This window comes from Pseudorasbora parva, chromosome 19, assembly GCF_024679245.1.
Source record: "Pseudorasbora parva isolate DD20220531a chromosome 19, ASM2467924v1, whole genome shotgun sequence".
NCBI classification, from domain to species: domain Eukaryota; kingdom Metazoa; phylum Chordata; class Actinopteri; order Cypriniformes; family Gobionidae; genus Pseudorasbora; species Pseudorasbora parva.
The window spans coordinates 321,655-338,476 of record NC_090190.1 but is presented as its reverse complement, the minus strand read 5'-3'; the positions used below and the strand labels follow the sequence as shown (position 1 = coordinate 338,476).

General features: G+C 39.6%; 1 protein-coding gene across 1 annotated transcript in view; it reads left to right on the top strand.

Moving 5' to 3' along the window:
• crybg2 (crystallin beta-gamma domain containing 2) overlaps positions 1-16,567 on the top strand; it is a 50,706-nt gene extending 34,139 nt beyond the window's left edge. Inside the window, exons 8-23 of the mRNA XM_067426504.1 lie at positions 2,225-2,438; positions 4,947-5,086; positions 5,771-5,897; positions 6,631-6,666; positions 6,757-6,896; positions 6,991-7,117; positions 7,392-7,552; positions 8,205-8,331; positions 8,908-8,940; positions 10,956-11,065; positions 11,275-11,404; positions 11,685-11,824; positions 12,193-12,316; positions 12,686-12,844; positions 15,445-15,604; positions 15,718-16,567. Of these exons, the coding sequence (XP_067282605.1) occupies positions 2,225-2,438; positions 4,947-5,086; positions 5,771-5,897; positions 6,631-6,666; positions 6,757-6,896; positions 6,991-7,117; positions 7,392-7,552; positions 8,205-8,331; positions 8,908-8,940; positions 10,956-11,065; positions 11,275-11,404; positions 11,685-11,824; positions 12,193-12,316; positions 12,686-12,844; positions 15,445-15,604; positions 15,718-15,806 (2,017 nt within the window). The 3' untranslated portion in view covers positions 15,807-16,567. The remainder of the gene's footprint in view (positions 1-2,224; positions 2,439-4,946; positions 5,087-5,770; positions 5,898-6,630; positions 6,667-6,756; positions 6,897-6,990; positions 7,118-7,391; positions 7,553-8,204; positions 8,332-8,907; positions 8,941-10,955; positions 11,066-11,274; positions 11,405-11,684; positions 11,825-12,192; positions 12,317-12,685; positions 12,845-15,444; positions 15,605-15,717) is intronic.
• Positions 16,568-16,822: the final 255 nt, after the last annotated feature.

The following is a 16,822-nucleotide window of genomic DNA, read 5'->3' as shown; positions in this document are numbered from 1 at the left end:
GTTTGGTGGAAGGGGGATTATGGGGTGGGTTGTTTTTCAGGGGTTGGCCCCTTAGTTCCAGTGAAAGGAACTCTTAATGCTTCACCAAGACATTTTGGACAATTTCACGCTCCTGACTTTGTGGGATCAGTTTGTGGACGGCCCCTTCCTGTCCCAGCATGACTGCGCTCCAGTGCACAAAGTGTCGGTCCATAAAGACATGGATGAGGAGTTTGGTGTGGAGGAACTGGACTGGCCTGCACAGAGTCCTGAGCTCAACCCGATAGAACAGCTTTTAAACTCTATGGATTAACAATGGGATGGCTTTAAAGTTCATGTGCATGTGAAGGCAAACATTTTGGCAAAATCGTGAATGTGTAATACATATGCAAAAATGTAACTTGACAGTAAATATACAGGAGTAAATATCAACGCACAATAAATCATTTGTTCACATGAGCAGCTGAAGGGAATCAGACACATTCCACATCAGTTTTGACACGCAGACTCTCCCTGCCTCCCAGCAAAACCATCTCTAACCCCGCAGATGATCATTAACTGCAGAAACACACACACCGCTGTTATTGACTAGACCTTTAATAAGATGAGGAATATTTATGCATTAGAAAAATCATCAAAAATCATCAAATCATGTGTGATAAAGCTGCACTGCAACAAATGCTCTTCTTATTTAGTATTTTTGTCTTGTTTCTCGTCTAAATATCTTAATATTCTTAAATCAAGATGCATTTACTAGATCAGTGAAATTACAGAAGATATTTTTTCTTGTTTTCTCGTGAAAAATATCAAAGTGAATTGAGTTTTAGTAATCTGATTTCTGATTGGGACAGTGACTGCGTTTACATGGACAGCAGTAATCTAATTATTGACCTTATTCTAAATAAGACAATATTCTGATTAAGGTGTTTACATGAGTTGCTTTTAGAGTACTCCGTTCATGTTCCCGTTTTACATGTGATAGAACATAGATCGATTATAGCACGTCATTACGTCCCCATGGCACGCTACGTTCTCCAACATCCAATCATAGCGTCACTTTGGCAGGTCTGTTAATTTTATGGGCTCAGGAAACCCGCTGTAAGTTCACCTGCGGGTGTCGCTGTTGGACAGTGTTACTTTACATTAAGAAGTATAACAAAACATGCGTTTTTATGGTTTTTATAATGTTTTATATACATTTACGTTGATTTATTTTTGTAATATTATGAATTGTCTCTTTCTGTTTTTTTGAAGAGACACTACCCCTCTTTTACTCCTTATTGACAGCCTACATTTAGAATAATAGCTTTGATTAATGATGAAAAAGGATTAAAAATCGTGACTATTTGGATTGTTTTTCCTGCCGTCGAGCCACAGGCGTTCACTGAATGACCCATCTGGTTCAAGATTACAGATACAAACTTATTGTATTTTACTTTTACAATGAGCATAATAATTACAACAAAAATAAAAAAAATATATAGAAAGGATGCAGTGATCAAAATGCGGCGAAATCTCCGTCACGACATTAATAGTTAGATTAAGGTGTGTACATGTCTCCGATAATGCGACTAAAATAGGCATACTCCACATGTCTTAATCCGATTTATGTTTAGTTAGATTATGACTTTAATCAGATTAAGGTAATTAGAAATCGCTGTCTACATGGTAGCCTCTTAATCAGAGTATTGTCTTAATCAGATTAATATCAGAGTATTGTCTTAATCAGATTAATATCAGAGTATTGTCTTAATCAGATTAATATCAGAGTATTGTCTTAATCAGATTAATATCAGAGTATTGTCTTAATCAGATTAATATCAGAGTATTGTCTTAATCAGATTAATATCAGAGTATTGTCTTAATCAGATTAATATCAGAGTATTGTCTTAATCAGATTAATATCAGAGTATTGTCTTAATCAGATTAATATCGGAGTATTGTTGTCCATGTAAACGTAGTCAGTGAGTCAGAAATCAGATTATTCTCCTCACCCCATTGGCAGATCATTTAGCCTGTTTTAAGCAGAAACTCTCTTCATTTAGATTTTATTTTAAACAAAACAAGAAAAAATGAGTAAGAAGTGCATTTTTTGCAGTGCATGCTAGTTCATGTCTATAAATATATATTTTTAATGTTTCTGAAAGAGTCTCTCATGCTCAGCAAGGCTGCATTTTATTTCTTTTTTTATCAAAAATACAGTAAAACAGTGAAATATTCCTCCGTCTTGTTCTGTGTTCTGCAGTTGGGTGTTGTATGAGAAGCCGGAGTTCAAAGGGGAGAAGTTTGCTCTGGATGAAGGCGATATCGAGCTGAATGACCCCTTCGGTCCGCCGGATGAAGAAGAAGTGTCCAAACAGCAGGAAGGAACGAAAGCAGGTCGTGGAGAAGGAGAAGAGGAGCCTGAGCCTCGCAGAAAGAGGAGGTTCGTCATCGGATCCATACGGCGAGCTGTGAGGGTACGGCAAATAAACCTCTACACTCACAGAAATATTTCTCACTCAGTGTTTCTGTCTTGTTCTGTCCAAACATCCAGAGATTCCTAAAACAAGAAGTGTTTACTAGACCAGCAAAAGTAATTGTCTTGTTTTGGGGAAAATAACTCAAAATGAAGAGAGTTTTTGCTTAAAATAAGATAAATAATCTGCCAATGGGGTGAGAAAAATAATCTTAATTCAAACAGAAAACAGTGTTGTAGCTCATGAATGTGTCTGGAATGGATGTGATCATGAGCACAGCCGTGTTTATGAAAGGTCCCAGTGCGCCACCTTGTGTCCTGCAGCAGAACGGGCCTATATTTGGCAGAACTTCTACAGATTTCTGATCAATAGAGAACAAAGAACATAAATCAAGTATTGAAATCTCCATGAAATTTATCAGAGATTTTAAGTGTCCACCGTCCAAACAGAGCCCTCCGGTCGGCTGACCAGATGAGGCTAGTTGTTCCGAGGTCCCGGTGCAAGCAGTGGGGCGATCGTTCATTTGCTTTTGCTGCTCCTAAACTTTACCAGTAGACCTGCGTGTTCTTACAGACCTGGCCCTGTTCAAGTCCAGGTTAAAAATGCATTTATTTAAACTGACTTTTAACACACAGTAGCACTATGGCACCTTGAATTTTATTTTTGTATTTTGTGTAACTGTTCCTTTGGTTATTGCTTCATGTATTAATATATTATTTATTGTAGATGTTTTTCTGTTTTAAATGTAAAGCACCTTGGTCCTCCTTTTGGTTGTTGGAAGGTGCTATACAAATAAAGTTTGATTGAAACATATATTTATTCTTGGTAGCACTAATAGTGCATGCATTTAATCTATTGCAAATAAGAAAACGTTTTATTTTATTACCAGCATGTATTATACAGCATCAAAACATTAAACTGTAATATACAAACCCGATTCCAAAAAAGTTGGGACTGTACAAATTGTGAATAAAAACAGAATGCAATGATGTGGAAGTTTCAAATGTCAATAGTTTATTCAGAATACAACATAGATGACGAATCAAATGTTAAAACTGAGAAAATGTGTAATTTTAAGGGGAAAATAACTGATTTTAAATTTCATGGCATCAACACATCTCTCAGTAAAGTTGTGCCGTGGCCATGTTTCCCCCTGTGTGTCATCCCCTCTTCTGTTTATATCAGTCTGCAAACGTCTGGGACTGAGGAGACGAGCTGCTTAAGTTTAGGAATAGGAATGTTGTCCCATTCTTGTCTAACACAGGCTTCTAGCTGCTCAACTGTCTTAGGTCTTCTTTATCGCATCTTCCTCTTTATGATGCTCCAAATGTTTTCTAATGGTGAAAGATCTGGACTGCAGGCTGGCCATTTCAGTGCCGGATCCTTCTTCTGCGCAGCCATGATGCTGTAATTGATGCAGTGTGTGCTCTGGCATTGTCATGTTGGAGAAGGCAAGGTCTTCCCTGAAAGAGACGCCGTCTGGATGGAGCAGATGTTGCTCTAGAGCTTGGATAGACCTTTCAGCATTGATGGCCTTTCCAGATGTGTAAGCTGCCCATGCCACACACACTCATGCAAGCCTACAGCTAAAGAGACATTTCAAAATGGCTCGCTTTCAACATTTGTATGTTATCTGAATTCCATTGTGAAGAAAGTATGAAGTAATGAAGAAATAATGAAGTTTATGAGATGTGTAAATGATTGCATTCCTTTCGTATTCACAATTTGTACAGTGTCCCAACTTTTTTTGGAATCGGGTTTGTACTAAAATAGCTCTTTAAGTTGCTGATAATTCATGTGTGCAAACAAATAATGTATCGGAGTATTTTAAAAAATAGTGGGAACTAATTTTGAACTAATAATTAAAATAGTGGGAACTAAATTTGTGCTAATCAATAGTTTAAAAACACAATGTACAATGAAAATGTGTTAACATGCATTGAGGATGGCTATGAAAACACTGGTTTATATCACCTGACACTGCTACAGATGTTATTATTCCTATTTTACCTGAAGTCGCCGTGCAGACGATGACACACTAATGCAAACAGGCACACACTCTTCAGTTTTAACTCACGGTCGTGGTCTGAATATGATTTTATTGACAGTGATCAATGATGAAATGTGGCTTACATCAGTTTAACTCTCCTTCAAGCTCTGATAATATTGTTTAGAGTTTTTGACTCACGAACAGTCCAATTCGCAAATGAATCGTTCCCTGTATCTGTGAATCAGTTCAGCAGCTTCACTGGAAAGAATCAACTCGTTCACGAGTCGTACGTCACTCTCGTGTCTCGGTTTGACCAAAAGAAGAACAGTGTTTTTATGGAACGTAGTAAAAAAACATGATATTGTGTTTGGAAAGCAGATCCCAAAGTTTCCAAAAATAAAAATTACAGATACTTGAAAAATGTCCTTCAGAAGAAGTGCTTTGTTACTGTGACCGCCACATAACTGAAGTGTTTGTTACTCTCAGTGCTCAGCAGCAAACATGTTCTTCCTTTCCAGGATTACAGCGTTCCTGAAATCAGTCTGTTCCCAGAGGAAAACGCAGAAGGAAAGAAGGTGACGTTCAGAGACACGTCAGATGACTCCCGAATCTTCGGCTTCCCGATCAAAGCCAACTCCATCATCATCAACGCCGGCCTGTGAGTGACCGTGACTGACCATAGGTCTCTCTCTCTCTCTCTCTCTCTCTCTCTCTCTCTCTCTCTCTCTCTCTCTCTCTCTCTCTCTCTCTCTCTCTCTCTCTTTGTTCTCTCCGTTTCATGTTTTTGCAGAATGTTCCAGGCTAGCACCACTGTTCATTGTATTGGAAAGAATACTTGGAAATTTAGGGTTTTGTTTTAACAAGGAGCTCTTTGTTCATGTATCAGGTACTTGAAGACACACAGATTATTGTACTTTGGCAAATTGTATAATTGGCGAAGCTAAATTAGCTGTTTGGAGGACCTGCAGAATGGCTGTTGATGGGAAAAACATGAGTGTGCTGCAAACTTTTACTGCTTTGGTTGAATCGAGAATCAGAGTAAAACACACATTTTATCAAATGACAAAGAATTTACTTGAATTTGAATCTAAATGGTGTGTGGATGATGCTTTATTGTCATTATGTAAAGATGAGATTATAGTGTTTAACCGGTGATGTTCGATGGGCAATTTTAAATTTGATTTATGTTTATTTATGTATTTATTTCTTTTGCATATGCATATTGTAGCAGTGTGTTTGAAGGAATGGAATATATAACATTTTAGTGGTTTTGCAAATGTTAAATAAAGAGTTGTAAAAGTCAAAGTCTCTCTCTCTCTCTCTCTCTCTCTCTCTCTCTCAGGTGGCTGGTGTTCGCCGAGCCCTTCTTCCAGGGCGTTCCGCGGGTTCTGGAGGTGGGAGGATTCTCCAACCCCGCCGCCTGGGGCGTCACACACCCGTACGTCGCCTCCTTACATCCACTCAAAATTGTAAGCATCTCCTCCATTTTTTTTCCTCTACTTTATACACTATATTGCCAAAAGTATTGTGCCACCCGTCTAGTAGTGTTAAATCTCAGAGCGGGGTCAGCGCATGCTGAGGGTCACAGTGCGCAGAAGTCTCCAACTTTCTGCAGAGTCAACAGCTCCAGACCTCCAGACTTCTGTGGCCTTCAGATGAGCTCAAGAACAGCGGAGAGAGCTTCATGGAATGGGTTTCCATGGCCGAGCAGCTCATCCAAGCCTTACATCACCAAGAGCAATGCAAAGCGTGGGATGCAGTGGAGTAAAGCAGCCGCCACTGGACTCTAGAGCAGTGAGACGTGTTCTCTGAGCGACCAATCACGCTTCAGGCTGACAATCCCATTGACGAGTCTGGGTTTGGCCGTCGCCAGGAGAACGGGACTTGCCTGACTGCATTGTACCAAGTGTAAAGTTTGGTGGAGGGGGGATTATGGGGTGGGGTTGTTTTTCAGGGGTTGCCCCCTTAGTTCCAGTGAAAGGAACTCTTAATGCTTCACCAAGACATTTTGGGCAATTTCACGCTCCTGACTTTGTGGCAACAGTTTGTGGACGGCCCCTTCCTGTCCCAGCATGATGATGATGGAGAATGGGATGTCATTAAAGTACATGTGCATGTAAAGGCAGGCGTCCCAAAACATTTGGCTATATAGTGTATCAGCCTTTAGATGAACTCTGTTAAACTGCTTAAATGTTTTTCTAGGGGGAGCCGAAAGTCGAGAACCTCTATGAACCAAAGGTGAGTTTTAAACCCATCAGCTTCATCATTCACTCAGTTCTGTGACGTATCGAGGGCTGGTCATGTGTAATAGCTGTTGTCTTGTGACAGATCGTGCTCTATGAAAAGCCATATTTCACTGGCAAGAGCAGAGAGATCTACAGCAGCATGAGAGACTTCCTGTCGAGGGTGGACAAGCAGCAGTCACTGTTCATGTTCAGCGCAGGATCCATTAAAGTCCTGGGCGGCTGGTGAGTGCGTTATACGTGTTATAAAATCATCTGTGTTTGACCTCCAGCATGACACCAGAGCATCTTCTCTCATATGACTCCATCTGTCCTGCAGCTGGGTGGGGTACGAGAAGGAGGGTTTCCGTGGTTACCAGTATCTTCTGGAGGAGGGCGAGTACCATGATTGGCGGGTGTGGGGCGGAGTCAACTCAGAGCTGCGCTCTCTGCGCGTCATCCAGGCCGTGAGTCGCTGTCACACACACACGCACACACACACGCACACATTTTTTTTTTGAAATGTGAGGAAATTCCATAGGCATAGGAGTCCAGAGAGGGCTGAGTCCGAGTCGAGACTGAGTTCCCTGTCTGAACCCAGACTTGTCTCGGACTCAGCCCTCTCTAAACTCAGTGTAGACTCTATACTAAGAATGATCGAAAATATGAATGTATTATGCTTTAATAATATACTACTATTTTGTATAGAATATGTGTTTTATTGTGGTGCTGTCTGCTCAGGATCTGTCGGAGCCGCAGCTGGTGTTGTATGGGATGCCGGAGGAGGAGAAGCAGGAAGAGGAGGATGAGGAGCGCTCGTTTGAAGTGACGGAGACGGTGCCGGATGTGGAGCTGTTTGGGTTCGGCATCAACACTCGCTCCATCCACGTGCTGAGCGGAGCGTAGGTTCTCTCTCTCTCTCAATTCAATTCAATTCAAGATTGCTTTATTGGCATGAATGTAAAAAATACAATATTGCCAAAGCGAATTACATAAATAATAATACACATTGACATAAATAATGATAATTGATAGTAATAAGAAAGAAAATATTACAACACCGTATAACTTAACTTGAACTTAAATAACCGGTTGTAACAAATTAGAACATTTGATACCACAGTGTTTTAACATATACACACAATCACACATTCAGGGGGTCACTGTGGTGGACAGTAGGGACACACACTGAGGTCAGATGCATTACACACATTACACACACACTCTCTCTCTCTCTCTCTCTCTCTCTCTCTCTCTCTCTCTCTCTCTCTCTCTCTCTCTCTCATATCAACATTCGCTCCATTCACGTGCCAAGCGGACCGTAGGTTTAGTGTTCTGCCCCTCACCTGCTCTACATTCTTCTGTTTCCGACTGACCCCCTCTCTCTCTCTCTCTCTCTCTCTCTCTCTCTCTCTCTCTCTCTCTCTCTCTCTCTCTCTCTCTCTCTCTCTCTCTCTCTCTCTCTCTCTCTCTCTCTCTCTCTCTCTCTCCTCCCCTCTCCCTCTCCCTCTCCCTCTCCCTCTCCCTCTCCCTCTCCCTCTCTCTCTCTCTCAGATGGGTGGCCTACTCTCACGTGGACTTCTCCGGAAACCAGTACGTCCTGGAGAAAGGATTCTACAACAACTGTAGCGACTGGGGCTCTGAAGACAACCGAATCTGCTCCATACAGCCCATCCTCGCTGTAAGTGTGTGTGTGTGTCTGTTTGTACTTTTTTATATTACATTGTGTGTACCAAATATCCCTACCCTGTAATAAATACCTGAGATCACCAGCCAGCGGTCCCCACAATGTAAATGGATTCATAAACATACTAAATCATTTACTTTTTTTTGAAAACATAAAAAATGTAGAATGTTTCCTGTGATCGATAGGTTTAGAGGCGTGTGTGTGTGTGTGTGCCTGTGCGCGTGTGTGCGTGTGCGTGTGCGTGTGTGTGTGTGTGTGTGTGTGCGTGCGTGCGTGCGTGTGTGCGTGCGCTCATCCAGGAGAAGTCCCAACCCATCCTTCATGATGTCACACAAGGCCATATACTCAAAAATAAACTTTCTGAAAAGTATTCAAATCCTGAATTTGGCACAGTGTCAGTCAGGCAGAGCGCATGGAATAGCATTACACCCCAAACCCCCACATTTAACTTACAGTGCTTCATTAATGCTTATTCTTATTTTCTTCTGCATATTTTCTGATTATTTTAAATCTGTTTTATGTTGACCACTCTTAATGTGTGCTATAAATGAGCTTGTTCTGGTGTTGCAGGCGCCCAGGGAAGGTCCCAGCTTCAGAAACGAGGTGAGCTGAACGCTTTTAATGGCTTTCAAAACTCTTTTTCAACCTATATTTTTAAATAATCAAGACAAGAACAGGCTTTTAGCTACAGTTCTTTCAGGATAATCATTATTGATCATGAACAACAGGACACATTTCTCAATACTCGGGTCACTTTTTCAAAACTCTTCTTCACTCAGTGATCAACATCAGTCTATGAGCTAAACCGAGGATCATTTATTATTGATTTGGCACCAAATACATTCAGTGATGACATCTTTCACTTTACATGAATAATGTCCTCACTTCAGCACAAACACCACCAAACTTTAATTTACAAACCCGATTCCATTAAAGTTGGGACACTGTACAAATAGTGAATATAAACAGAATGCAATGATGTGGAAGTTTCAAATTTCAATATTTTATTCAGAATACAACATAGATGACATATACAATGTTTTAACTCAAAATTTATAATTTTAAGGCGAAAATAAGTTGATTTTACATTTCATGGCATCAACACATCTCAGTAAAGTTGTGCCGTGGCCGTGTTTCCCGCTGTGTGTCATCCCCTCTTCTGTTTATATCAGTCTGCAAACGTCTGGGACTGAGGAGACGAGCTGCTCAAGTTTAGGAATAGGAATGTTGTCCCATTCTTGTCTAACACAGGCTTCTAGCTGCTCAACTGTCTTAGGTCTTCTTTATCGCATCTTCCTCTTTATGATGCGCCAAATGTTTTCTAATGGTGAAAGATCTGGACTGCAGGCTGGCCATTTCAGTGCCGGATCCTTCTTCTGCTCAGCCATGATGTTGTAATTGATGCAGTGTGTGGTCTGGCATTGTCATGTTGGAGAAGGCAAGGTCTTCCCTGAAAGCGACGCCGTCTGGATGGAGCAGATGTTGCTCTAGAGCTTGGATAGACCTTTCAGCATTGATGGCCTTTCCAGATGTGTAAGCTGCCCATGCCACACACACTCATGAACCCCAGACCATCAGAGATCAGCTTCTGGACTGAGCGCTGAGAACAGCTTGGGTTGTCCTTGTCCTCTTTAGTCCGGATGGCGTCCCAGTTTTCCAAAAAGATCTTCATATGTTGATTCGTCTGACCTTAGAACAGTTTTCCACTTTGCCACAGTCCATTTTAAATAATGGAGAAAACGCCTGCGCTTCTGGATCATGTTTAGATATGTTTTGTATAGTGTCCCAACTTTTTTGAAATTGGGTTTGTAGATGTAACTGAACACATCACCATCCATCAAAAGAGGAATCATTTCCTACTGTAATGTAAACATGGACTCTGTGTAACATAACCGGCAGTAGAGACGGTCAGTCCGGGTTATAAAAACATTTCACACACACACACAAAGAAAATGTATAGAATCAGTGAAATCAATGTATAATGCTCCTGATGTGTGTGTTTAATGAGTGTGTGATTTGAGTGACTGGTAGGTTTCTCTTTAGTGTTTTAGGGTTATGAAGATGAACGTTTGTTAGGAGAATGAAGGAATCAATGAATGAGGCGTTTATATAGCGCTTTTCATATGGACTACTGCACACCCAAAGCGCTTCACACTCATGTCAGGGGTCTCTCCTCAACCTCCTCCAGTGTGCAGCTCCACTGGGATGATGCGACGGCAGCCACAGTACAACGGCGCCAGAGCGCTCACACACACACCAGCGATAGGAGAGGAGAGAGGGGGATAGAGCCAATCAGGGGATGGGGATTATTAGGAGGCCATGATTGGTAAGAGCCAATCGAGGGAATGGCCAGGACACCGGGGTTACACCTCTACTCTTATACGAGAAGTGCCCTGGGATATTTAATGACCACAGAGAGTCAGGACCTCGGTTTAACGTCTCATCCGAAGGACGGACGTGAAGAGTTTTAAAAAAGTAACCCAAGTATTGAGAAATGTATCGCAGTGATTATAAAGTCATAGCGATATAAAGGAGCGATACATATCGTATAAGGACTGATGCCGTATGAAGGTACAGAAGAGTCTTTGAGTTGGTGTAATAATGCTCCGCTCCTGCAGGTGCTGCTGTACTCTGAGCTGGACTTCCAGGGCTCGTGTCGAGTGTGTCATCAGAACCAGAGCCTGCCCGAGAGTCTGGCGGTCCAGTCCTGCAGGGTCGTGGGAGGAAGGTCAGTGAGCCCGCATTCACTTCAGTCACTCAGCTTTATTTCTATCGCTCTTCTCCAACGCCGATTGTGTCGGAGCAGCTTCAGTGTTAAACAGGACAATACTGCAGCAGAATTAGATTCGGCTAATGGACGTGTTTCTCACACACCTCTGTTCATGAGTCTCACACACATCTCCTCATGTTTCTCACACACATCTGTTCGTGTTTCAGCTGGGTGCTGTATGGAGGAGAGCAGTTCACCGGAGATATGTGTGTTTTATCTGAAGGAGATTATCCCAACCGGACCAGCATGGGCTTCCCGACCAACTCCAGCATTCGCTCGGTCAAAGCCGTTCCAATGGTGAGCACAAACTGAAAGTGTGTGTGTGTGTGTTGTGCTCCATCTAGGCTAATATCACCAACACACCCTTTAAATAACACACAGATACTGCGCTATTGACTCTAGAGCAGGTTTGTGTTGGTCAATGGCGGCTCAATGGTCATCCGTCTTCATCACATGCACACTTTAATCAGAGAGGAATAGATGCTTGTCTTCCTGTGATTATGAGCTTCTCCACATGAGTGTGTCATCTGTGTTGAGTTTGCATGAGGTGAAGTTGATGCCTTTGGTTCTCTCTCAGACCTTCTCGGTGCCGTCGATCTCGCTCTTCGGACTGGAGTGTTTTGAAGGTCGAGAGGTCGTTGTCGACACACAGGTCTCCAGCATGCAGGAGGAAGGCTTTAATACACACTTCCTCTCCGTCAGGGTCAACAGCGGCAGGTGAGCTCGCACTGCTTATATTACTGTGTATGACATTTTGCATTTAATGTTTGTGAAAGAGTCTGCTCACCACGGCTACAGTAGATCATCTGTTCTTTATGTGAATATACAGTAAAGTGTGATGTATTCCTGTGATCAAAGCTGAGTTTATCATCATTAGTCTTCAGTCACATGATCCTTCCCTAATCATTCACATATCCGATGATCGACACACATTTATGATTATAGAAACAATTTATCTGACTAATAGAAAGTTCACAAGAGCAGCTTTTATCTGAAACTGAATGTTTTGTAACATTATAAATGTCCCTTTTGTTGAATAAGCCCGGAGTTGTGTGCATGTCGTAAGCGTGTGTATCTGTCCGCAGCTGGGTGTTATGTGAGCACAGTAACTACAGGGGGCGCCAGTTCCTCTTGGAGCCCATTGAAATCTCAAACTGGCAGAAGTTCAGCAGTGTGTCCTGCATCGGCTCGCTGTATCCCGTCAGACAGGTCAGTGTCAGTGTCCGCTCAACCCGATCGACATTTTCAACTAAACCGCCCGCAAAAAAATATATATATAGTTCCTGACCCGCTTCCTGACCAGCATTTCTTTAAAGTATGAAATGCTCATCGTAGCGACATTAGGCCATAGACATGGGAACACAAAAATGCTCTTCTAATTTAGTATTTTTGTCTCGTTTCCAGTCCAAATATATAAATATTTTTAAATCAAGATGCATTTACTAGATCAGTAAAACGACATGAGATATTATGTCAAATATCTGCCAATGGGGTGAGAAAAATCATCTTATTTCTGTTTGGGACGGAAACAAGAAACAAGATTTCATAAATCAGATGATTTTTCTTGTGTGTGTGCAGAAGCAGAGGCTGTTCCGCATCCGTAACCGTGAGTCGGGCCAGTGTGTGTCGGTGCAGGGCGGTGTGGAGGACATGAAGACGGGCCGTGTGGTCGTGTCGGAGCAGGTGGAGGGCATGAGCGACCTGTGGCTCTATCAGGACGGACTCATCAAGAACAAGGTGAGCATGCACTCGCAAACATCACCTGCTGAATTCACTTAAAGATGCGTCGTGTTAGCCTGCCGTGGTCATCCTCAGCTCTGGTCAGAATATGAGTCTGATGCTCATTGGGCTGTGATTATGGGGCGTGTTTCAACCCAACCAGGAAAGACCTCGATTGGACAGACTGACAACCAATCAGAGCAGTGCATAACATTAGTTTAACATTATTTATTTCTGCTTTTATTTATTTCTGCTTTTATTTATTTCTGCATTTATTTATTTCTGCTTTTGTTTATTTCTGCATTTATTTATTTCTGCTTTTATTTATTTCTGTATTTATTTATTTCTGCTTTTATTTATTTCTGCTTTTATTTATTTCTACTTTTATTTATTTACGCATTTATTTATTTCTGCTTTTATTTATTTCTGCTTTTATTTATTTATGCATTTATTTATTTCTGCTTTTATTTATTTCTGCTTTTATTTATTTCTGCTTTTATTTATTTATGCATTTATTTATTTATGCATTTATTTATTTCTGCTTTTATTTATTTCTGCATTTATTTATTTCTGCTTTTATTTATTTCTGCTTTTATTTATTTCTGCTTTTATTTATTTCTGCATTTATTTATTTCTGCTTTTGTTTATTTCTGCATTTATTTATTTCTGCTTTTATTTATTTCTGTATTTATTTATTTCTGCTTTTATTTATTTCTGCTTTTATTTATTTCTACTTTTATTTATTTACGCATTTATTTATTTCTGCTTTTATTTATTTCTGCTTTTATTTATTTATGCATTTATTTATTTCTGCTTTTATTTATTTCTGCTTTTATTTATTTCTGCTTTTATTTATTTATGCATTTATTTATTTATGCATTTATTTATTTCTGCTTTTATTTATTTCTGCTTTTATTTATTTCTGCTTTTATTTATTTATGCATTTATTTATTTCTGCTTTTATTTATTTCTGCTTTTATTTATTTCTGCTTTTATTTATTTCTGATTTTATTTATTTATGCATTTATTTATTTATGCTTTTATTTATTTCTGCTTTTATTTATTTCTGCTTTTATTTATTTCTGCTTTTATTTATTTCTGCTTTTATTTATTTATGCATTTATTTATTTCTGCTTTTATTTATTTCTGCTTTTATTTATTTCTGCCTTTATTTATTTCTGCTTTTATTTATTTCTGCTTTTATTTATTTATGCATTTATTTATTTATGCATTTATTTATTTCTGCTTTTATTTATTTCTGCTTTTATTTATTTCTGCTTTTATTTATTTATGCATTTATTTATTTATGCATTTATTTATTTCTGCTTTTATTTATTTCTGCTTTTATTTATTTATGCATTTATTTATTTCTGCTTTTATTTATTTCTGCTTTTATTTATTTCTGCTTTTATTTATTTCTGCTTTTATTTATTTATGCATTTATTTATTTCTGCTTTTATTTATTTCTGCTTTTATTTATTTCTGCTTTTATTTATTTCTGCTTTTATTTATTTCTGCTTTTATTTATTTCTGCTTTTATTTATTTATGCATTTATTTATTTCTGCTTTAATTTATTTCTGCTTTTATTTATTTATGCATTTATTTATTTATGCATTTATTTATTTCTGCTTTTATTTATTTATGCTTTTATTTATTTATGCTTTTATTTATTTATGCATTTATTTATTTCTGCTTTTATTTATTTATGCATTTATTTATTTCTGCTTTTATTTATTTCTGCTTTTATTTATTTATGCATTTATTTATTTCTGCTTTTATTTATTTCTGCTTTAATTTATTTCTGCTTTTATTTATTTCTGCTTTTATTTATTTATGCTTTTATTTATTTATGCTTTTATTTATTTCTGCATTTATTTATTTCTGCTTTTATTTATTTCTGCTTTTATTTATTTATGCTTTTATTTATTTATGCATTTATTTATTTATGCATTTATTTATTTCTGCTTTTATTTATTTCTGCTTTTATTTATTTATTTATTTATTTATTTCTGCTTTTATTTATTTCTGCTTTTATTTATTTCTGCTTTTATTTATTTCTGCTTTTATTTATTTCTGCTTTTATTTATTTATGCATTTATTTATTTCTGCTTTTATTTATTTCTGCTTTTATTTATTTATGCATTTATTTATTTCTGCTTTTATTTATTTCTGCTTTTATTTATTTCTGCTTTTATTTATTTCTGCTTTTATTTATTTCTGCTTTTATTTATTTCTGCTTTTATTTATTTCTGCTTTTATTTATTTCTGCTTTTATTTATTTATGCATTTATTTATTTATTAATTTGATATTTCCTCCCGGAAAGGAAGCAGCGCCCCGCACACACAGGCTACAGTGAAGTCCACACACACACATACTGACCAATGCGTCTGAAACGAGCCCATGTTGTTCTGTGAAGCGGTGGGAGTCTTTAGCCTACTTCCATAAACTCATGTCAAGGGGCAACCTTAGGAAAAGGGTTAATGTCACGTTAATCCAAAAATATGGCATAATAAAAAAAGACTAACGTGTGTGTGTGTGTGTGTGTGTGTGTGTGTGTGTGTGTGTGTGTGTGTGTGTGTGTGTGTGTGTGTGTGTGTGTGTGTGTGTGTGTGTCAGCTGGCGCGGAGCATGAGTCTGCAGGTCATGGGTAATGTGGAGTCCGGAGCTAAGGTGGTGTTGTGGACGGAGACGCGTGTGCCGGTGCAGACGTGGAGCGCAGAGGTCAAAGGTCGCATCCGCAGCAACACCTTCCCTGGGATGCTGCTGGACATCAAGGGTGAGAGCCGGCTTCGTTTATTCGATTACATATATTAGTCCGTTTAATTCACATTTTTATGCATACAAGCTTCCATAAAAACGTGTAGCAATCCAGTTCCTCTTCTTTTACAGGAGGCAAAACGTACGACCGCGAGCACGTGGTGATCCGAGCGGAGAATGAGGAGAGCCTGAGCCAACAGTGGGAGCTGGAGTTCCTTTAGCCCCGCCCCCTCGCGGTCATGTGACCCGCCTCTGCTTCTGACCCCGCCCCATCGCGATCATGTGACCCGCCTCTGTTCCTGGCCCTGCCCCCTCGCTGTCATGTGACCTGCCTCTGCTTCTGACTCCGCCCCCTTGTGGTCATGTGCCCCGCCTCTGCTTCTGACCCCACCCCCTTGCGATCATGTTACCCACCTCTGCTTCTGACCCCGCCCCCTCATGGTCATGTGCCCCGCCTCTGCTTCTGACCCCGCCCCCTCTGACATGCCTCACTCCCATCAAACAGAAACATTTATCAGGGAGAGTGAAGGCGTGGTCAGAGGTCAGAGGTCATCTGATGGGGTGTGTCTACAACAGAAACTTTACCCACAGGTCACTTTACGGCGCACACACTGAAGACGGGGCTGGTGTTTATCCTTCATAATGAGTTTCCCATATCTATGAATGCACTCTTTCTTTTCTATTTGTTTACAGGCTAATGTTATTTTATTCCTCTGCATCTTACGTGAAACGCTGGGTGTATATTATGGTCTGTCTGCTTTAATATCAGTGTCTGCGATTCGTTTAGAGCCGCCGCAAATGCTGTGCGCGTTTATTTTTAATACCAAAAAAGTGTGTTGATCTCAGAGTCGGTATGAAATCGCCATGACTTTGGAAAACCAAAAAACTTTCTTATATGTAAATGTTATTTTTCAAAGTACAATGTGAAATATTATGTAACAGGGAGTGGCTTTAATTTTGTAATAAAACTAAAACAAAATCATGGAATCGTGTCAAAACTCATCAGTTTATTACTTTAATCCATTGGAGTGTTGTAGTTCTTCATCATCTTTTCTTTGCAACCTCGCAACACCCTAGCCCCCACCCGAGTACCCTAGCAACCACACTGCAACACTCTAGCAACATCCTAGTAACCACCCGAGTATCCAAGCAACCCCATAGCAACATTCTGGCAACCACTGAGGAGTACCCGGGCAACCTCATAGCAACACCCTAGTAAGCAATCATGTACCCTAGT